The following is a 23,341-nucleotide window of genomic DNA, read 5'->3' as shown; positions in this document are numbered from 1 at the left end:
AATTTCCTATTCAGAAAAGTGTACTATGTATGTTAATAAAAGTGATAAGCAAAGTCGCATTTCCTTTATTTGTATTTTTTAGACATATACTGTATTTTATATTCCACTCCTGGTATATTTAATTATTTATTTGACACAAAAACTAATTAATAATAAGAGAAATTATTATTTATACCAGAATGATTGCTCATGTGATCGTCCCTGATTATATGTGTGAGTTTTCTAATTAGCAGAAGGAATAAAAAATAAAAATTACCAAATAATGTTATATTTATATAAATAATAATAATTTATTGATTAGGAGGTCAAAGAGGACTATGTGAGCAATCCTCCAGACGTACCTCATAGTTTCTCCAGCAGTAGTACCAAATTTCTCACGCTAAAGTTTCTACTTAGTAAACTAAATACGAGGTAGGACAGTAAACTTGCAAAATTCAATTCACTTTCTCTGGTACAAACTTGCTATGGCCGGGAAGGAGCATGTTGTTTCTATGGAGGGAATTTTCAGAAGAGAAGCCAGTGAAACAAGCAGCGGCGTCACTGAGGACGCCCAGACGAACAGCATTTCTATCGAATCAACTACCCTGGAGGCAAATATTGATGCAGTAATGGAGGCAAGAAATAAGGTGACACTATCCCCAGCACCAAAGATACAAAAGGTTATATTCTTGCTGCGAGATAACGAGGATTTCTTCCAGAAACACTATGAGCCAAAAGCAGTATCACTCGGTCCTATCCATCATGGTAATGCTAGGTACCAGCTAGGAGAGAATTACAAGCTTGTGTTGACATATGAGTTCGTCAAAGGTAGCAAAGAGAAGATAAACTATTTGTATAAGATGATTGGGGAGAAAATCAATGAACTGAAGGACTGCTTCGAGAAGGGAGTGATTGAAAACTGTGATGATGAGTCTCTCATTTGGATGTTGTTGGTGGACGGCTGTGCAACACTACAATACATATACTGCGCAGCTAACAGCAAGTTCGAAGATTTGAATATAAAACCAGACAGTGTAGCCTTTACACAACAGGATCTGTTTTTGCTTGAGAACCAGCTTCCCTATCGTCTGCTCAAATGGTTGATGAGTTGGAGTGGGAATGAAGCCGATTTGAAGCAATCAATTATCGATTATATTAATTGGCACGTGAATGTACCACTACCAGAGGATCAATTACCAGTTTTCAGCTGCAGATGGTTAAGTTCGTTATCATGGAATTGGTCTCCCTGCCAGTCATCAAATATCCTACGTTTGTTATCATGGTGTCTCTGCCGGCGACAAGCAGAAATTGAGAAAGAAGAAAGCGATTACTGTTCAACAGTAGTGAATGGAAATGGAAATGGAGATCCAATCCATCTTCTCGATCTTCTGAGGACTTGTCTCTTGGGTAAGCCTCAACAAAGAAGCCACCCAGATCCAAAGAAACCAAAGGTCCAAACTTGGCACTCCTATCGCAATGTTCAGGAGCTTCGAGCAGCAGGTATTCATGTGGAGCGAAGTAAAAAGAAACAAAGTTGCTTGAGTGACATATCTTTAACTAAATTCGGCTGTTTGGGATACCTTTGGCTTCCTCCAATAAGTGTGGACGACTCAACGAAGCCGAAGTTCTTGAACTTGATTGCCTATGAGATGTGTCTAGATTTCAAAAATGATTTCGGGATCACCTCTTACATATCTTTTCTTGATTCACTGATCGACGAATCCAGCGATGTTAAGATGCTAAGGAAAGCAGGAATACTCTACAACTGCCTTGGCAGTGATGATGAAGTGGCTCAAGTCTTCAATGAGATAGGTAAGGACTTGGTGCCTAACATCAAAATATACAGTGATGTCAAATCACAAATTCAGGATCTCTACAAGAAGCAGTGTAGGACCTGGATTGCTCAATTCTTTCACGACCATTTTAGCAGCCCCTGGACGTCCTTAGCTTTTGTTGGCGCATTGTTGGCACTTATACTCACTATCATTCAGACTAATTATGCTGTCAACTCTCCCCCAGGACCCTGCGATAACTTCTGCAAGAATTTCACACGAAACTAAATATGGACAAAGGTAAAAATTTATTTGCTGTTTTCTTTCCAAGTGTGTCTAGCTAGCTGAGAATTTCATGGTTTCTATGACTATTGTTTCCAAATATAAAAGGCATAGGTCATATCCCAAGGCCCCATCATCTTATTAATTTGTTTACCTCGGTGTTGACGTTTTCTTGCAAGTTCAAAATAAGTCAGGGTGATTGTACTTTCTAATTTGATGTAATATGTGTAGATTGTCTCAGAGTTTGTGCGTGGTGTGTGTTTAGTTTTATATGTAATCAAGTTTAAAGAATCCCCCTTAAAAAAAAGTTAAAAGAATTTTCTAATATGTCAGCCTATTCTACAATCTAATCTTGCGAAGCAAGGTCACCGTAGACACAATTTTCTCGGTCCTCTCTATTTTGCAACAATGTTGGTACACTGCAAAGGCAATTTCATTGGCCATTGTTGATTCATTGATTATTGTTGCATATTCTGAATTGTATATTACCATATACATAACAGCTGAAATCAAAATACAATTTCAATCTTGACCTGTACATATACTATGTAACTATAATCACTTATTGTCAATTGCATCAACTTAAGGCCACATCCTCGTCGTTGCACAAAAGTGGAGACAGTTTAAGTAATGAGAGAGGATTATCTTCATTTTTGTGGCCCAATATATAAGCTCAATGACTTTTTTTTTTCCCTTTTTCTTTTTTAGAGAAGTGAATAAAGGAGATGAATAAATAAAACTTATAACTTAAATGAAATGTTGAATTATTTCAACTAAAAGTTCAAATAATAGAAAAAATAAATAAATTTTATGTGGCCTCTGATGATACGGGTAGCAAAAAACATAAATCAAGTAACAATTGCTTATCCTTGTTGACATTCCAAGCTAGCCCAAGGGTTTAACGTTCTTTTTTACGCCATCATTTAACTCAAGAGTTGGCCTAACACCAACTTTTGTAACAAATTCTTGAGAAAAGAAACTTTAAAATTAATTTCTACCCAAAAAAAAAAAAAAATCTTTAGAATTAATTTTTGTATGCAGTTGTGATTTTGTTGCATAGAGGTGAATTTCTTATAACCCCACACCAAAACTCTTTAAGTAGGGGCAAATTATCACTTTCAAGAAAGTATTTTCATCACGCCCTAAAGTTAAATTATGTTTTCTTATCATTATTTTCTACTTAATTTCTTCCATACAACATTAATCTTAGATCTAAATATATAATTATGTGCTTTTTTGAATGCAATTCCCCCGTAGTTTTTATTATTTTTATATTTTTCTTGTATTAACTTAACTTATATATGTTGTAGATATGTAAAGTGACATTTATTATCTAAATTATTTTAAATTAAATAAATTTATATAGTTTTTGAAAAGTTTTAAAAATATCATTAATTATAATCTCACATTGTAATTTCTTATGTATTATTATTTCTAATTTATTACTATTATGAAAGATCATATTCAATGCATAAATATTCTAGAGAAATGATATGTCTACAATAATTTTACAACATTTTTACAACAAATCCTAAGTGGCAGGTTGTTACTGGTTGTTATTGTTAGGGCAAAAAAGTAATCTTAGCGTTAGTTTCAAATTTGAACCAATAATAACTAACCACTTGTGATTTGTTGTAAAAATGTTGTAAAATTGTTGTAGACGTAGCATCTCTCAATATTCTAACTATTATTATTTCCAATTTATTACTATTATGAAGATCGTATTCAATGAATGTATAGATCTTCCACTTTTTCAAGGTTTTAGGGAAGTGATTAGTAGGCTGCCCAAATTTATTTTTTGGAAAGACTAATTATCTATACTTGAACCTGCAAGCATTTCATGGGTTCTAGTTAGCTCAACTGGTAAAGTCTCTGATGGTTGAATAAGAGATCTGGGGTTCAATCTCCGCCTACATCGAAAACCAATTGATGTCTTAGTCTAATGATAAAGAACTATTATTAGAAGCGAACGTCATAGGTTGAAACTCTCTTAAAAAAAAAAACTGCAAGCATTTCTAATTTATTTGAAAACTAACATGATGTAAGAGCACTTGTATAAGTGTTTGAATAATAGAAAAAATATTACATTTTGGCCGACCGAGTTTAAAATTCACTCATATCAGTTAATGCAAAATTATATAAATATACATAGTTACTACATAATTGCAACAATTCTCATGTAAATTTATATCAGTATTATTATTCTTACTTTTAGTTTTTTTATTCTTTCTTTACATATTCCAAAGATAAAAAAAGAGAGTAGATAATAATTGTTTTGTATGAAAAAAAAAAATAGGTAAAAAATAAAGAAAAATTAATATTTTAATATTGAAATGGATTTTTTGAAATAAATAATCTGATTTATGGTACTTTAAAAATTGAGTTCGTAAAATAAAAAATTAAAAGTAGGTTTTTACACTAAATTAAATATAAAAAAATTTACACAAATTGATGCAATTTGGTTTGTGATCCAAACAGTAAGAAGTGTTTGCAGCCGCTCTTTTCACCTGCTTGTTTATCTTTTTACTCATTTCCATTAGTAGCTCCCAAAACTACGTTGTTTTGATTTTTTAAAGTTTCTTTAATTATAAAAAAAAAAAAAAAAAATTCCAGAAAATTAAAAAGAAAAAAAAAACCATTTTCCCAACTATTTTTTTAGAAACATTTCGCACTATAATTAAAAAAGAGCAGACATATAAGACCAAAAAAAAAAAAAAATGTTCCACAAAAGCATCAAACTAATCACTAATCAACAAACAATTTCTGCATATTCAAACCAAAATCCATTCGCAAAAGTCCAAAGCACTTGAAGAAAATTTTTTCTCTACACCAAAAGCATGACCTGAACAGTTTACGCTGAGAGAGGGAGGCGAAGCCATTGAACTTGACGAATGGGTCGACAAGAACGGGTTCGGATCTACAAAACATACCGGAGATTTGTGTGTCCTGTGCCCGACTCCTTTAAGATTTGCAGCCAAGTGAGGTTGATCCACGCATTTCAGGGTTCGGCGTCGTCGGATTCGATGTGGGAAGCAATTTTTATATATAAAAAAAATTGTTCTAGATCTGGGTTTCTTTGGCTGATTTTAGTATTGTTCTTGTTATTAGATGGTGTTTCTTTCCCTGGCGATGTAAATTTTTGTTTCTAAATTTTTTCGTGTTGTGATTTGATTTTTCTATAGTTTGTTTGGTTGCGTGGAAAGTTTTCTGGATTGCTGGGGAAAATTTGCTGGTGTTTTTGGTAAAATACATCAATATCTTTTTAATTTAATTTCTGAAAAATAAAATTATTAGCTTTTTGGATTTATTTTAATTGTAAAACCTAAAATGATGTAGTTTTGAGGTCTCCAAGGGCACATTTTAACGGAAACTGCTGTCAAAAAAAAAAAAAATTAACGAAATTAATGAGAGCACTAATTTGAATCATGTCATAATTTAGAAAATTGAAATGAATAAAATTAAAAAGTAAAGTTAGAATGCCGAAATTAATTTTGGTCATATTTAGACCTGTGTATTGCATTTTTGCCTAAAACAAATGTCACTTTACATATCTGAACATATCCAAGGCAATATAAGGACAATATAAGGGGTGTTTGGTAGAGAAAATTTGAAAATTATTATTTTGTAGTTTTTTGAAATACGTGTGGGTGAAAAAGTGTGTTGAAATGTGCAAAATGCTGTTTAAAACTAAAAAATGTTGTTTGAAAACACAAACCAAACATGCCCTAAGTTCATTTCTAATTCTCCAAATGCAAAATAAAAAATGGGATTTTCTTTTGAATTTTTTTGTTTTTTAAATTTCAAAAAGTGAATATTTATAAGTTTATGAAAATGCATTGTTTGAAATTGTTGTGCTTAAGGGGGAAAAAAAGTGAGGCTTCAAAAACTGTAATTTGAAAAGATGTAGCTTTAAACCACTGTATCAAGTAGGAATATAATTATATTTTTAGTACATAAATGTTTTATCGAAGAAATTGAACAGAAAACAATGATCAAAAACATAATTCAACTTGAGGGCGTGTTGAAAATGCTTTCTTCAAGGTGATAATGTGCCCCTGCTTAAAAGAGTTTTCTATTGGGTTATAAGAAATTCACCTCCATGCAACGAAATCACCAATTGCGATTTGCGAACAACAATATATTCTGAAGTTTTTTTTTTCCAAAGAATTCTTACAAGAATTGTATTAGGCCAACAATATATTCTGAAGATAATGCTCCCTCATCACTCAAACAGCCCGCTTACTGCAATGACGATAATGTGCATAAAGTTGATGCAACTGTCAGTGTCCTTTGCAACTGCCCTACAATGTACTAATATTGTTGCAGAAAAAGGACAGAGACAATTGTGTTTACTGCCACCTTGCTTTGCAAAATTAGACATATTTGAATTTGAATCAAGTATATTCATCTTGAAACTTTATTACTCCATATGAAACTTTAACACACATCACGCACAAACTCAGACACAATTATTTCCAATCCACACATATTACATCAAATTAGAAAGTAAAATCACCCTGACTTATTTCAAGAAAACTTCAACGCCAAACCATAAACAAATTAACAAGATGATATGGCTTTGGGATGACCTTATTATTTGGAAACGGCTGTCTAGAAGGCATAGAAATTAAACCATGTAATTCTCAGCAAGCTAGACACACTTAGAAAGAGAGCAGCAAATAAAATTTTACCTTTTGCATATTTACTTTGGTGTTAAGTTTTGCAGAAGTTATCGCAGGGTCCTGGGGGAGAGTTGACAGCATACCAAGTCTGAGTGATAGTTAGAGCAAGTGCTAACAATGCGCCAAAGAAAGCAATGAACGTCCAGGGACTACTGAAATGGTCGTGAAAGACTTGAGCTATCCAGGTCATCCACTTGCTCTCATAGTGCTTCTGAATTTCTGATCTGACATCCTTGTATATTTCGATGTTAGGCACCAAGTCGGTGCCTATCTCATTGAAGAGTTTAGCCACTTCTTCATCGCTGCCAAGGAAATTGTGGAGTATCTGTGCTTCCTTAGCTTCTTAACATCGTAGGCTTCATCGATTAGTGAATCAAGGAAGGATATATAAGAGGTGACCCCAAAATCATTTTCAAAATCCAGACACCTTTCATATGCTATCAAGTTCAGGAACTTAGGCCTGGTTGAGTCATCCACAACAATTGGAGGAAGGTGAAGTTGTCCACGAAAAAGAAATTGTTTAGTGAATTTTATCTCACTCAAGTAACAATTTTTACCACGTTTCAAATGGATACCTGCTGTTTTAAGCTCCTGGACATTGCGATAGGATTGCCAGTACTCTTGGACATTTTGTATATTTTGGTTGATTTTACGAACCTTTCCATCATGAATGTACCCTTGTCCATGAAGCATTCGTGTCCTCAGATGGTCAAGAAGATGGACGGGCTCTTTAGCCACTGATATGGTATGATCTTGTGGCTTCTCCTCATCGTGGCTTTCTTCTTTCGCACTTTGTGCTTCTTGGGCTTCACCTCATCGTGGCTTTCTTCTTTCGCACTTTGTGCTTGTTGTGGCTTCGATCTTTGGCAGAGTCTCCACAATAACCAATTCGATTGCTGATCCTCTGGTACCTTAACGTGCGAGTCAATGTAAGTTTCAATTGATTTGCTCAATTCTTCTTTCTTCCCACTCAAGCTCATCAACCATGTGAGTAGACGATAGGGAAGTTGATTCTCCAGCAAGAACAAATCCTGTTGCCCAAATGCTGCACTATCCGTTTTTATATTCAACTCTTTGAACTTTTGTTAGTTGCACAATATATGTACTGTAATATTGCACAGCCATCCACGAACAAAATCGAAGTGAGAGCCTCATCATCATATGCCTTGGTCACCTCCTCCTCGAAGCATGTCCTCAATTCATAGATTTTCTCCTTAATCATGTTGTATACATCTTCCATATTCTTACCGCTACCTTCAATGAATTATCTGTCAACAGTAGCTTGTAATTCTCTCCTAGCTGGTAATTTGGATTACCATGATGGATCGGACCGAGTGATACCACTTTTGGCTCATAATTCTTGTGGAAATCGTCTTGTTCTCGCAGATAGAATATAACCTTTTGTATCTTTGGTGTTTGAGATTGATTCATTACATTTCTTTTTGCCTCCCTTATTTTTTCAACTTTGCCTTGAGATTAGTAATTCCGATTGAAATGCTGGGCACTGGGGCTCCTCAGTGATACCCATGCTTGTTTCACCTTCTTCTCTTCCGGGCATTGATAGTTCGCACCAAAGAAGGCAATTGAATTTTAAGTTTGCTGTCCTAACTCGTATTTACTGTAATTTATTCTTGACATAGTTCAGGAAACTTTATCTTGAGAAATTAGGACTGTCGCTCTTATTTGAATATAGACACTTTCCTAAAGCGACTATCTTTTATGATGGATTAACATATCAAGCTTGGAATATAATCTACAAGATATATCTAAAAAATGCAAAATAAATTGAAACTTGCTTTATGTCTTTATCCATTATGTAAGATTGATGTTGAACATGCGTAATTTCAACATCTTTTCTACTAATATACCAAGTCGGGGACAGGGATCATCTATTCTATTAAATTAAAGACAATACACAAATGTTGAATGATACAGTGAATAGGCTTGTTTCTATCTTACTTTATTTACCTCGTTAGTTTGGCATGGCATGATGTATTATTTTGTAGCAAAGGTAGAGCTAGAAAATGTTTGTAGGAGGCAAAAATTTGTCAAGCCAATTACAATATGCCAAGTCAAAATTTAGTGACAAATTCCAAATTTATGTGTCATTAAATTAATTAAACAAATGATAACATGTGTCATCCAAGTTGACATCACATTGGTATATTGAAATTTGCCATATATGTGTGGCTCACAAGATAAAGATAAATTTCCTATTCAAAATTTATGGATAACTAGCATATAACTCCATGCAAACGCATGGATGCATTTAAAAAACTTATGGTAATATTTTAAGCACTATTAAAAAACTTGGTATTAATATGTGCAATGATGAAAAACTGTTAAAACACCAATTAAAAAATAAAAGAAAAGCTAATATGAAATGGACAATTTTTGTAAACAATATGGTTTTCCCCCAATTACTCCTTCTCGGCAAATGGGTAAAAAAACATGATAAAAGTCACAAAAATCATAGTCATAAAAAACATAAAAAATACAAAACTAATTTCAATGATTTTTATGCTAAAAAGAAAAATGTTTCTAAAAAACATGTTAACCAAAGATCAGGTAAAGGTAAATGTTTCAACTGTGGAAAACCTGATCATTTCAGTAAAGATTGTAAACAAAAACCTGGTAAGTTAAAAAATAAGTTTAACATGTTAAATATTGATGATAATGATCAAGAAGAATTATTTAGAATCCTTGAATCAAACAATTCGTCTGATTCTTTGGAAGATGATTTTTCTTCTTTAACTGATTCTTGCTACCATTCTGCTAATGATTCTTTGATTCTCCTAATATTAAAATTGGTTGCAGAGATTCCTGTTGCAATGTTATTAAATCTGTTAATACTCTCACTAAAAGTGAAGAAAATGAAAATTTGTTGGTTAAATTGATAAGTCAAATTGAAAACCATGCATTACAAAAAGAATATTTAGATCAATTCAAGAAAAACTTGTTAAAAGATGAAACTAGTAAAACCTAAATCAACGATAAGTTTTGAAGAAACTTTGGAAAGATTTAATAAAAAGAAATCCAAAGACTTAAATGTTAATGATCTTCAGCATGAAATTAATACTATTAAACAAGAGATAAGTGAATTAAAACATGAATTTAAAAATATTAAAAGTGATAATCATAATTTTAGACAAGAAATTAATGTTAAAACTTAATAAAAATATCGATTAAAATAAGTCTGATAATGAACAAGATGAGCTCAAAGATGGAGATGAATCCTGTCAACAAGCTCTTCTTTCTGATAAAGGTAATGTTGATGATTCTTAACTTGTTCTTGTTAATAACATACTTCATCCAAAATGGTTCACAAAAGTTAAAATTGTTGTTTTCCATGATTATCATTTCACTGTTATTGCTATGATTGATTCTAGTGCGGATAATTAGTCAAATTATTTTTTTAAGGTAAACGTAATTAGTCACATACTAAAATTCTTACCTAAACTTAATACTACTTATGATCATCTTTTTTTCTAATTTTTAATAAAATAGAACGTGTGATGATTTTTATTTTATTTAGTTTTTGAGAAACATATGGTGATTTTTATTGAGTATATGTGATTTTTTTTTTAATTTTATAGTTTATTAATATTGGATTATTAGTATTTTGCACTCATTAACTTATTTGACACAAAGATTAAAAAACTTAAGTAGACACATGCACAAGCTTAAGTAGATAATTATGGTGNTCAGCAACAAAGATGTGGGATATTGCTGGAGACTCTTGGAATGAGAGTGACATGCATGGAGGAGCAGGAATTCTTGAGAATGCAGCCCTTACACTCGATGAGCCAGAGTTGGAGGCCGTGGTTATTGGGAATGCTAGCACTAGTGCTACTACTAGTGAAAGTGAAGTTCGAAGTGAAGCAATTGATATTGAGGATGATGATGTTGGTATTTGATTGTGTTGTTGATTATCTTTTATTTTGTTTTAGTTTCAATCTTGTGAGTTGTATTCTAATTTTCGAACATCATGGAATGTTTTAGACTTTTAGTTTTAATCTTGTGGGTTGTATTTAATTTATGAACATCATGTTTTAGTTATTAAATTTGGTATATGTTTATATAATGTGAAAAATTATGCTTAGCAATATACTAAAAATATAAATAAAAATATTTTTAATAATTTTTTAATCGCCGAGTCCCGCCGCACCCGCACCCACCTTTTTCAAAAATTGCCGAGCCCCGCACCCGCACCCGCACCCGCACCCGAATCTAGAAACGCACCCGTGCTTCCTAGATATTTATAAGTTTAGTGAAAATGCATTGTTTGAAATTGTTGTGCTTAAGGGGGAAAAAAAAGTGAGGCTTCAAAAACTGTAATTTGAAAAGATGTAGCTTTAAACCACTGTATCAAGTAGGAATATAATTATATTTTTAGTACACAAATGTTTTATCGAAGAAATTGAACAGAAAACAATGATCAAAAAACATAATTCAACTTGAGGGCGTGTTGAAAATGCTTTCTTCAAGGTGATAATGTGCCCCCTGCTTAAAAGAGTTTTCTATTGGGTTATAAGAAATTCACCTCCATGCAACGAAATCACCAATTGCGATTTGCGAACAACAATATTTTTTTTTTTTTTTTTTTCCAAAGAATTCTTACAAGAATTGTATTAGGCCAACAATATATTCTGAAGATAATGCTCCCTCATTACTCAAACAGCCGCGCTTACTGCAATGACGATAATGTGGCATAAAGTTGATGCAACTGTCAGTGTCCTTTGCAACTGCCTTACAATGTACTAATATTGTTGCAGAAAAAGGACAGAGACAATTGTGTTTACTGCCACCTTGCTTTGCAAAATTAGACATATTTGAATTTGAATCAAGTATATTCATCTTGAAACTTTATTACTCCATATGAAACTTTAACACACATCACGCACAAACTCAGACACAATTATTTCCAATCCACACATATTACATCAAATTAGAAAGTAAAATCACCCTGACTTATTTCAAGAAAACTTCAACGCCAAACCATAAACAAATTAACAAGATGATATGGCTTTGGGATGACCTTATTATTTGGAAACGGCTGTCTAGAAGGCATAGAAATTAAACCATGTAATTCTCAGCAAGCTAGACACACTTAGAAAGAGAGCAGCAAATAAAATTTTACCTTTTGCATATTTACTTTGGTGTTAAGTTTTTGCAGAAGTTATCGCAGGGTCCTGGGGGAGAGTTGACAGCATACCAAGTCTGAGTGATAGTTAGAGCAAGTGCTAACAATGCGCCAAAGAAAGCAATGAACGTCCAGGGACTACTGAAATGGTCGTGAAAGACTTGAGCTATCCAGGTCATCCACTTGCTCTCATAGTGCTTCTGAATTTCTGATCTGACATCCTTGTATATTTCGATGTTAGGCACCAAGTCGGTGCCTATCTCATTGAAGAGTTTAGCCTCTTCTTCATCGCTGCCAAGGAAATTGTGGAGTATCTGTGCCTTCCTTAGCTTCTTAACATCGTAGGCTTCATCGATTAGTGAATCAAGGAAGGATATATAAGAGGTGACCCCAAAATCATTTTCAAAATCCAGACACCTTTCATATGCTATCAAGTTCAGGAACTTAGGCCTGGTTGAGTCATCCACAACAATTGGAGGAAGGTGAAGTTGTCCACGAAAAAGAAATTGTTTAGTGAATTTTATCTCACTCAAGTAACAATTTTTACCACGTTTCAAATGGATACCTGCTGTTTTAAGCTCCTGGACATTGCGATAGGATTGCCAGTACTCTTGGACATTTTGTATATTTTGGTTGATTTTACGAACCTTTCCATCATGAATGTACCCTTGTCCATGAAGCATTCGTGTCCTCAGATGGTCAAGAAGATGGACGGGCTCTTTAGCCACTGATATGGTATGATCTTGTGGCTTCTCCTCATCGTGGCTTTCTTCTTTCGCACTTTGTGCTTCTTGGGGCTTCACCTCATCGTGGCTTTCTTCTTTCGCACTTTGTGCTTGTTGTGGCTTCGATCTTTGGCAGAGTCTCCACGATAACCAATTCGATTGCTGATCCTCTGGTACCTTAACGTGCGAGTCAATGTAAGTTTCAATTGATTTGCTCAATTCTTCTTTCTTCCCACTCAAGCTCATCAACCATGTGAGTAGACGATAGGGAAGTTGATTCTCCAGCAAGAACAAATCCTGTTGCCCAAATGCTGCACTATCCGTTTTTATATTCAACTCTTTGAACTTGTTGTTAGTTGCACAATATATGTACTGTAATATTGCACAGCCATCCACGAACAAAATCGAAGTGAGAGCCTCATCATCATATGCCTTGGTCACCTCCTCCTCGAAGCATGTCCTCAATTCATAGATTTTCTCCTTAATCATGTTGTATACATCTTCCATATTCTTACCGCTACCTTCAATGAATTTATCTGTCAACAGTAGCTTGTAATTCTCTCCTAGCTGGTAATTTGGATTACCATGATGGATCGGACCGAGTGATACCACTTTTGGCTCATAATTCTTGTGGAAATCGTCTTGTTCTCGCAGATAGAATATAACCTTTTGTATCTTTGGTGTTTGAGATTGATTCATTACATTTCTTTTTGCCTCCCTTATTTTTTCAATCTTTGCCTTGAGATTAGTAATTCCGATTGAAATGCTGGGCACCTGGGGCTCCTCAGTGATACCCATGCTTGTTTCACCTTCTTCTCTTCCGGGCATTGATAGTTCGCACCAAAGAAGGCAATTGAATTTTTTAAGTTTGCTGTCCTAACTCGTATTTACTGTAATTTATTCTTGACATAGTTCAGGAAACTTTATCTTGAGAAATTAGGACTGTCGCTCTTATTTGAATATAGACACTTTCCTAAAGCGACTATCTTTTATGATGGATTAACATATCAAGCTTGGAATATAATCTACAAGATATATCTAAAAAATGCAAAATAAATTGAAACTTGCTTTATGTCTTTATCCATTATGTAAGATTGATGTTGAACATGCGTAATTTCAACATCTTTTCTACTAATATACCAAGTCGGGGGACAGGGATCATCTATTCTATTAAATTAAAGACAATACACAAATGTTGAATGATACAGTGAATAGGCTTGTTTCTTCTTACTTTATTTACCTCGTTAGTTTGGCATGGCATGATGTATTATTTTGTAGCAAAGGTAGAGCTAGAAAATGTTTGTAGGAGGCAAAAATTTGTCAAGCCAATTACAATATGCCAAGTCAAAATTTAGTGACAAATTCCAAATTTATGTGTCATTAAATTAATTAAACAAATGATAACATGTGTCATCCAAGTTGACATCACATTGGTATATTGAAATTTGCCATATATGTGTGGCTCACAAGATAAAGATAAATTTCCTATTCAAAATTTATGGATAACTAGCATATAACTCCATGCAAACGCATGGATGCATTTAAAAAACTTATGGTAATATTTTAAGCACTATTAAAAAACTTGGTATTAATATGTGCAATGATGAAAAACTGTTAAAACACCAATTAAAAAATAAAAGAAAAGCTAAATATGAAATGGACAATTTTTGTAAACAATATGGTTTTCCCCCAATTACTCCTTCTCGGCAAATGGGTAAAAAAACATGATAAAAGTCACAAAAATCATAGTCATAAAAAACATAAAAAATACAAAACTAATTTCAATGATTTTTATGCTAAAAAGAAAAATGTTTCTAAAAAACATGTTAACCAAAGATCAGGTAAAGGTAAATGTTTCAACTGTGGAAAACCTGATCATTTCAGTAAAGATTGTAAACAAAAACCTGGTAAGTTAAAAAATAAGTTTAACATGTTAAATATTGATGATAATGATCAAGAAGAATTATTTAGAATCCTTGAATCAAACAATTCGTCTGATTCTTTGGAAGATGATTTTTCTTCTTTAACTGATTCTTGCTACCATTCTGCTAATGATTCTTTTGATTCTCCTAATATTAAAATTGGTTGCAGAGATTCCTGTTGCAATGTTATTAAATCTGTTAATACTCTCACTAAAAGTGAAGAAAATGAAAATTTGTTGGTTAAATTGATAAGTCAAATTGAAAACCATGCATTACAAAAAGAATATTTAGATCAATTCAAGAAAAACTTGTTAAAAGATGAAACTAGTAACTAACCTAAATCAACGATAAGTTTTGAAGAAACTTTGGAAAGATTTAATAAAAAGAAATCCAAAGACTTAAATGTTAATGATCTTCAGCATGAAATTAATACTATTAAACAAGAGATAAGTGAATTAAAACATGAATTTAAAAATATTAAAAGTGATAATCATAATTTTAGACAAGAAATTTTAATGTTAAAACTTAATAAAAATATCGATTAAAATAAGTCTGATAATGAACAAGATGAGCTCAAAGATGGAGATGAATCCTGTCAACAAGCTCTTCTTTCTGATAAAGGTAATGTTGATGATTCTTAACTTGTTCTTGTTAATAACATACTTCATCCAAAATGGTTCACAAAAGTTAAAATTGTTGTTTTCCATGATTATCATTTCACTGTTATTGCTATGATTGATTCTAGTGCGGATAATTAGTCAAATTATTTTTTTAAGGTAAACGTAATTAGTCACATACTAAAATTCTTACCTAAACTTAATACTACTTATGATCATCTTTTTTTCTAATTTTTAATAAAATAGAACGTGTGATGATTTTTATTTTATTTAGTTTTTGAGAAACATATGGTGATTTTTATTGAGTATATGTGATTTTTTTTTTAATTTTATAGTTTATTAATATTGGATTATTAGTATTTTGCACTCATTAACTTATTTGACACAAAGATTAAAAAACTTAAGTAGACACATGGCACAAGCTTAAGTAGATAATTATGGTGTAGTTCACACATAAATTTAGACACATGATACAAAATTGAATTATAATTTCAAATTCTAATTCAATTTTCTCTAAGTTTTACCTATTAATATATGTATATATATATATGACTTATAAATTTGATTTTTTTTAGTTATATGATTATGTTTCTTATGGTTTATTATATTGGACTCCTCGTTTTCTACACTAAATTAACTAATTTGGCACAAAAATTTAAAAATTTAGAGATTAGATAGGACATGTGGCACAAAATTAAACTCTAATTGAAATTCAATTTTTACACTAAATTAACTCACTTGACACAAAATTTTAAAATTTAGATTAGATGAGATACATGACGCAAAATTAGACTCTAATTGAATTTCAATTTGAAATTTAATTGAATTTTCTCTCTACTTTACCTATTATTATATATATAGATATATAGATTATCTTTATTAAAATAAATAAATAAAATAAAGATAAATTTCCTATTCAAAATTTATGGATAATTATCTTTATTAAAATAAATAAATAAATAAAATAGAGATAATTATTTATTTTTGTTGCTTATTATCTTTATGAAAATATGATTTTTATCAAAATAGATAAATAGAGATAATTATCTCTAAGCAAAATTTGGGCCAGTTAGAGTCTACTACAGATCTTCAAGCATATCAATTCAAAGTGGAGTTTATCATTTGAAACCCCTATAAATAGAGGACATCCCCTCTCATTTCAACACCAAGTTTTCAAGAAGACCAAGTTCGGGAGAAATTCGGTCTCAAAGCTTTATTAAAGAATCGAAACAGTGTTGTTGGTGATTATTTATATTAAATTTCCAGATTTATGACCTCTTATTTTCACACATGTGTTATATAAGGTTGAATGTATTCAATCATGTGTTGGCTTTATTCTATGCCAAATTTTCTTGTATTTTAGCAATTATATACCTTGTATTTAGATGGAAATTATGTAAGAGTTATGTGTGAGAGAGTGTGAAGAAAACTCAAGATGTGTGCACTTAAAGGAGTCTCGCGACTGGATCTCGCGACTAGCTTGCAACTGGCAAGTTGTCAAAGTGGCACACATGTGAAGCATGCAAGGAGCTGAAGGGTCATGACAACTAGAGCACTACAAGACAAAAAGTACAGTCTGGCCTGAGAGCTATCTCGCGACTTAGACTCAGACTCGTGACTAGTTCCAGTTGCGAGGCTAATTCCCTAGAATCCCTGTTTGGATAAAATATGCCTTTTCACATTCCTCACGTACCCTTCTATAAATACCCTTATACCCACAATCTTAATCTTTTGATTCTCCCAATTCCTCTACTCTCACCCTTTCCATTGACATACTCTTGAGAGGTTCACTTGCCAAATCCTTATCTCATCATACTCATATTAGTGATGAGTTATTTTGGTGCTTGGGAAGCAGTTTAGAGAGGTCCAATTCATTTGGTTGATGTAATGGACTTATTGCGGGATCTAGTAAGCTAGAGAAGACACGGTTTGGCGTAATCCTATTGGAGCAAGAAGCTTGGAGGGCTTAGGTGCATCGGGTAGATTAGGCTTGAAGGGTCTATTGCTATTCATGTATCCCAATTTCATTCTCTAGTGGATTATTTGACCGCTTGGAGGGCGGCGGAGAGGTTTTTTGCCAAGTATTTTAGTTTCCTCTTCAATAACATATCGCCGCGTTATCTTTGTGTTTGCTTCTCTCTTCCCTTACTCTTTACTGTTTAATTCTACTGTGTTTGTGATTAATTTTGGTTTAGAGTGTTTTACCAATTTGGGTTTAGCTTATATTCGTCATTTCTGTACATATGCTGTTTGTGTATAAGCTTGTGTTGGTATTTTTGTATTTGGGGGTCTAAACGTTTATTGGTATTTTATACGCTATTTGAACATTCATGTTATGAACAAAATCTTGAAGTAGGGCTTTGGTGCTTTCATACGCTTTCATATTGAAAGCACAGATATGGGCACAAGTCGAGTATGAACATGACACTTGTAAGACACAAGTATGACACATATACGACACGGGTACATGCATATAGCACCCAAATTACATTATCCAATTCTCTTGAAATTGCTTTCATTTAGTATTGCGCATAAACTATTTGTTATAATGCCACACACAAGTTCATATTGTGTAAATCATTGTGTGAACTTCATGTACTCTAGCCTTGCACATGCGCTGTCATCATACATGGTTAGGAGTGCATGGACTTGCTTGATTGCCTTGCAACTACCTGTTTTGGAGACTGGAGCTGTTGTGTTTGTTGATGATCTGTCAGAGAAGGACCTTGATAGACCTTTGTGGAAGGGTTATTCAGAAGTAGCTAAAGTAAAAAATACTGCAAAAATGCATATCAAATGGTGTCAAGGTTCACCAAGCTAAAGTTATTAAGGTTATTCATGAGGAGCCTAAATCTTTGTTGATTTGCAATGATAGTTTCGCAGTTTAGGCTGCCATAGTTATTGTTGTGACTGGCTTTTGTAGATGCCTTGTTCAGTATGACAAGCCCTATAATCCTGGTTACCGAGTGGCTTATGGGATTTTGGCTGAGGTTGAAGAACACCCATTTGATGTAAACAAAATGGTTTTCATGGACTAGAGAGATTCAAATCTGAACAACAATGTGGAGCTAAAAGAGAGAAATTGTAGGTGTTAACGTATATAGTGTTGTGGGCTTTAGGCTCAACTAGATTACTTGTATAGCACACATTCTTGTACTACACTCTTACTTGTATTATACTCATATGCCTCTAATATAAAGGCACTCATGTATATTCTTTCATTGAGAAATACAATACAATTATTCATTCGGTATTTCTAACATGGTATCAAAGCCATTGCTTTGACCTTTTCTTAGTAGTCTTGTCTTTATTGGTGTGACTCCATTCTCAACATCACTTCCGCCATCACAGTAGCCGCCGCAGCCTCTCGCCGTTGAACCTCCAACGTCTTCCAACCGTCGACTTTGGGTTCCGAACTTGCAGCATTCGTTGTTGAGGAGTTTCACACTACAAAGATCACTGTCTGTTGCATCACCGCTACAATAATGCTTCGATTACATTTGTGAAGGTACCACAAAGATCGTCTTGCACTGATCTACACACTCGTGGAAGCCTTGAAGCCATCGGAGATTGCACGTGCCCCCACACACTGCTCAAAGGTTCTGCTTCATAATGCATGCACTCCACACGCCACTAAATAGCTGGGTTCCTCCTCACGCGCTCAGATGCGCCGCACCAACAGTTCCACGCGCTGTCTCTGCTATCTCGCGCGTGCCACACGCCACACGCGCGAAAACTGCTCTTCCACGTCAGCCCTAGCTGACGTCAGCGCCTTGTCATTTGCTAACGTCATCTCACAGTCAGCTTGCTAACATCATCTGTTGACTTTGACACCGTTGACCATTGACTTCTAGAGTTGAATTTGACCGTGGTTGACCATTGACTTTTGCTAGAGTTGACTTTTGTAGTTCAAGTGCTCCTTACCTAGTTTTTCGCGTAGATTTCATTTTTGTAGACCATTTTTTCATATTTTGCTTCTAAATGAAGAATAAGGACAGGTCTTCTTCTTATTGCAACAATCGTCGCTGCCAATCCATCAAACGTTTTTGCAAATTTTGCAAACGTTTTGGCCATAATATTGAGACTTGCTATCATCGCAACAAATCAGCTGTTTCAATTTCTGCTGCTACTGTTGCTAACACTGAGAGTGTCCAACCAATGGCTCCTGTCTCTGCACAGTCTAAGTCTTCTGGATCCACTTTCTCCATTTCCAGAGATGACCTTATAAATATGATCGCCAATATTATTTGTATGGTTGGTAATGCATCTTATTCCTCTTCTCTCTCAGCTTTATCCGATATGTCTCCTACCTCTTGGCTTATGGATTCTACTTGTTGCAATCACATGACACCTCACTCGTCCTTATTTTCTGACCTTAAACCTACATCGCACCCTCTTAATATTCGCACAGCAAATGGTTCCACAATGTCTGGTCATAATATAGGTTCAGTTTCAACCTCCAACCTCTCGGTTTAGTGGGTCTAGATATTTTTTTGTCTTTGTTGATGATTACTCTCGCTATAATTGGATTTTTAATATGAAACATCATTCTGAATTATTGGAAGTATATTCTAATTTTGTAAAAATGGTTGAAACTCAGTTTTCGAGATGCATCAAAAAATTTCGATCTGATAATTCTCTTGAATACACTCAATATGCTTTTCAAGCTGTTTTGCATTCCTATGGCACTGTTCATCAACTAACTTGTCTAGGTACCTCTCAGCAAAATGGTAGAGTCGAATAAAAATTTCGTCATATTCTTAACACTGTTCGTGCTCTCCTTCTCTCTGCCAAAGTTCCTACTCATTTTTGGGGTGAAGCTACTCTTCATGTTGTTCATACTATTAATCACACTCTGAGTCCTGTTATCCAAAATCAAACTCCATATGAGCGCCTTTTTGGGTCACCTCCAGACTATCACCACCTTCGCTCCTTCGGTTCTCCTTGTTTCGTTCTTTTTTCAGCCACATGAGCATAACAAACTTGAGCCTCGGTCAAGGCTTTGTTGTTTTCTTGGCTATGGCGAAACTCAAAAGGGGTATAAGTGTTATGATCTTGTCTCTCATCATTTTCATATCTCCTGCAATGTTGTCTTTTGGGAACATCGCCTCTTTGTCGAGCTCTCTCATTTCAGTGCTTCCCTGTCTTCCTCCTCTTTCTTAGATCTTTTTCCAAATGAGGCATATATTCCTTCTGTAGTTGCTCCTGATCCTCTTGTAGTTGCTCTTGATTTTGTTACTGTAGACTTCTCTGTCCAACCACCAAATATCACTGATCCCTTTCTTAGTTCACCCTTTAATGAACAGGTAGAAGATGAACAGGTTGAAGACGAGCTACCTAACCCCAATCTTGAGCTTGGGTCTCCTGCTCCTACTCCACCTAGAGATCTTGCACAAGACATTCCACCTCGTCACTCAACTTGGGTAAGATCTATTCCTACACATTTACTTGACTATCATTGTTACACTGCCCTTGCTACACTACACGAGCCTCACACCTATCGTAAGGCTTCCACTGACCCCTTATGGCAGATTGCAATGAAAGAGGAACTTGATGCATTATCTAAAAACCATACTTGGGATTTGGTGACACTTCCTCTTGGGAAATCTATGGTTGGTTGTAAGTGGATCTACAAGATTAAGACTCGCTCTGATGGGTCCATTGAGTGCTACAAAGCTCGTCTTGTTGCAAAAGGTTTTACACAAGAGTATGAGATTAATTATGAAGAGACCTTTGCTCCGGTTGCTCGTATCTCATTTGTTCATGCCTTCTTAGCTGTTGCTACTGCCAATAAATGAGACCTTTTTTAGATGGATGTCAAAAATGCATTCCTTAATGGGGATTTAAGTGAAGAAGTGTATATGCAACCTCCTCCTGGTCTCTCTATTGATTCAAACAAGATTTGTCACCTTCGATGTGCACTTTATGGCCTTAAACAAGCTTCACGAGCTTGGTTTGCCAAATTCAACTCTACCATCTCTCGCTTGGGTTACATGGCCAGTCATTATGATTCTACCTTATTTCTTCGTCGCATTGACAAAGGCACTATTTTACTTCTCCTATATATGGATGATATGATCATAACTGGTGATGACCTCAGTGGCATTCAAGAACTCAAGACTTTTCTCAATCAGCAATTTGAGATGAAAGATCTTGGACATCTCAGCTACTTCTTGGGTCTTGAAATCACTCATACTATAGATGGACTCACTAATAGCAAGATTGTTGACACTCCAGTTGAGCTTAATGCGCATATGACTTTCTCATGGGGGAAACCATTGTCTAATCCCTCTCTTTACAGACGCTTGGTTGGCAGCTTAGTTTATCACATTGTCACTTGTCCAAACATTTCCTATGTTGTTCACCAGGTGAGCCAGTATCTGTCTAATCTACGATCGACTCACTATGCTGCTGTTCTGCGCATTTTTCGATACCTAAAGGGCACTCTCTTCTATGGTCTTTTCTACTCTGCTCAGTCTCCTCTTATTCTCCATGCATTTTCTGATGTTGATTGGGCAGCAGATCCCACTAATCGCAAGTCCACCACTGGTTATTGCTTTCTTCTTGGTTCTTCTCTGATTTCTTGGCGAAGCAAGAAATAAACTCATATGGCCTGCTCCAGTACTGAAGCAGAATATCGTGCCTTTGCTCATACCACATCTGAGCTCTTTTGGCTACGATGGCTTCTCAAAGACTTAGGTGTGTCTATATCCTCTGCTACTTCTCTTTATTGTGACAATCAGAGTGCTATTCATATTGCTCACAATGATGTCTTCCATGAACGGACTAAACACATCGAGATCGACTGTCATTTTATCCGTTATCATCTTGTCCATGGTGCTCTCAAGCTGATCTCAGTCTCCTCTAAAGATCAACTTGCAGATATCTTCACCAAGTCACATCCTAAGGGACGCCTTCGTACTTTGGTTGACACTCTCACACCCACCTTGAGTTTGAGAGGGGCTGTTAACGTATATAGTGTTGTGGGCTTTATGCCTAACTAGATTACTTGTATAGCACACATTCTTGTACTACACTCTTACTTGTACTGCACTCATATGCCTCCTATATAAAGGCACTCATGTATATTTTTTCATTGAGAAATACAATACAATTATTCATTCAGTATTTCTAACAGTAGGATCCCCACTTTTATATATGCAATTCCCTTTTGCTCTGACAGGATATTAATTTTTTTAGGAAACTTCCCTAGTTGCTCTTTCTAGAGTTCCTTTGGAAGATATCAAGGAAAGAATGGTGGCTAGATTAAGGCACCCGGGCATAAAAATGAAAGCATTGAAAAGGATGAGTGATGTGGCATTCAAATCTATTAAGGTTATTTTCATTGGCCTTTCTTCTTTTGGCTACTCATTTTGTTGTAAGAGGAAGAGTTCTGTTATGTCGATTGAAACCTACCAGAATTTTTTTTTTTTTTGTTCAAAGAAAACTTGTCAGATTATGTTAGTAATAATAGCATTGGAATAAAGCCAATAAATTTAATTTCTTTTTCCACTGATGATGCCGAAAATCGTCAGTAAGCCGCACAATACTCACATGCTTGAAGCAAGACTTGCGAATCAAAGACAAAGAAAACTCTAGAAAGGTACCGGTGCAGTACCGGCCAAAGACCCTCTAAAGGTTAAGTTAGAAAAGTTTTCATAACTCTAGAGTGCCAGAGTTAGGGCGAATTATGCATACCTTGTTATCTGAGGGCTTTAGGGGTTTTATAGTAGTGTAGAACTGATCCCCCTTTCTTGTGTAGGAAGGCGTTTCCTTATGGGGAAGATCATCATTAATGGGCGTATATTACAGAATCTTTCTTATGCTAGGATTCTTTCCATGTTGGGATTCTACCAACTAGCATTAGTAGTGGGACGCAAGTTGTTTCCATTTAGGACTCCTTGGAAGTCACTTAAATTATGTAAAAGCCATGTGGCTTCTGAGATCCGTCTACCTCGTGCCTGCGAGTCTTAGATCTGTCCACCTCTGGGATTCGTCTACTATCAGTCCACTGATCTAATGCCATCAGGTTCATTAGGATGGATCCGTCATCCTAATTTTACTCTCTTTAGTTTCCCCCTTACTCCATGGATTCGTCACCTCCTTTGGACGGATTCGTGGAGTGACGGTGTTAGGTTCATCCTTCAGGAAGCGTGCATAGACTGATAGGTTGGCCTAGAGTCATTTAATGTTTGTAGGGGCACGTGTCGCTTTTTTAG

General features: G+C 34.7%; 3 protein-coding genes and 1 pseudogene across 3 annotated transcripts; 2 read left to right on the top strand and 2 right to left on the bottom strand.

The window, feature by feature from the left end:
• The first annotated feature begins 464 nt into the window (after positions 1–464).
• On the top strand, positions 465–2,039 carry LOC112019056 (UPF0481 protein At3g47200). Its single transcript, XM_065779303.1, has one exon. The coding sequence runs from the start codon at positions 465–467 to the stop codon at positions 2,037–2,039; it is 1,575 nt and encodes a 524-aa protein (XP_065635375.1).
• A 4,707-nt stretch (positions 2,040–6,746) lies between these two features.
• On the bottom strand, positions 6,747–8,165 carry LOC112019057 (UPF0481 protein At3g47200). The gene is given in 5 exon segments (XM_024051591.2): positions 6,747–7,045; positions 7,048–7,516; positions 7,519–7,799; positions 7,802–7,981; positions 7,984–8,165. Coding segments are annotated over 5 exon segments (1,392 nt in total). The 5' UTR covers positions 8,147–8,165.
• Positions 8,166–11,570: 3,405 nt separating this feature from the next.
• Positions 11,571–13,497, bottom strand: LOC136069935 (UPF0481 protein At3g47200-like). The gene has a single exon (XM_065779073.1). It carries the CDS (start codon positions 13,409–13,411, stop codon positions 11,867–11,869), a length of 1,545 nt encoding a protein of 514 aa, XP_065635145.1. The 5' UTR covers positions 13,412–13,497; the 3' UTR covers positions 11,571–11,866.
• A 4,268-nt stretch (positions 13,498–17,765) lies between these two features.
• LOC136070033 (lycopene beta cyclase, chloroplastic/chromoplastic-like) lies at positions 17,766–23,017 on the top strand (annotated as a pseudogene).
• The last annotated feature ends 324 nt before the right edge of the window (positions 23,018–23,341 follow it).

The sequence above is a fragment of the Quercus suber genome, unplaced genomic scaffold (assembly GCF_002906115.3).
Source record: "Quercus suber isolate HL8 unplaced genomic scaffold, Cork oak 2.0 scaffold_11, whole genome shotgun sequence".
NCBI classification, from domain to species: Eukaryota; Viridiplantae; Streptophyta; class Magnoliopsida; order Fagales; family Fagaceae; genus Quercus; species Quercus suber.
Note: the sequence above shows the minus strand (reverse complement) of the source record. Positions and strands in the feature narration are given on the sequence as shown.

Coding starts and splice junctions, on each gene's coding strand:
- LOC112019056 (XM_065779303.1), top strand. CDS start 465: ATGGCCGGGAAGGAGCATGTTGTTTCTATGGAGGGAATTTTCAGAAGA.
- LOC136069935 (XM_065779073.1), bottom strand. CDS start 13,411: ATGCCCGGAAGAGAAGAAGGTGAAACAAGCATGGGTATCACTGAGGAG.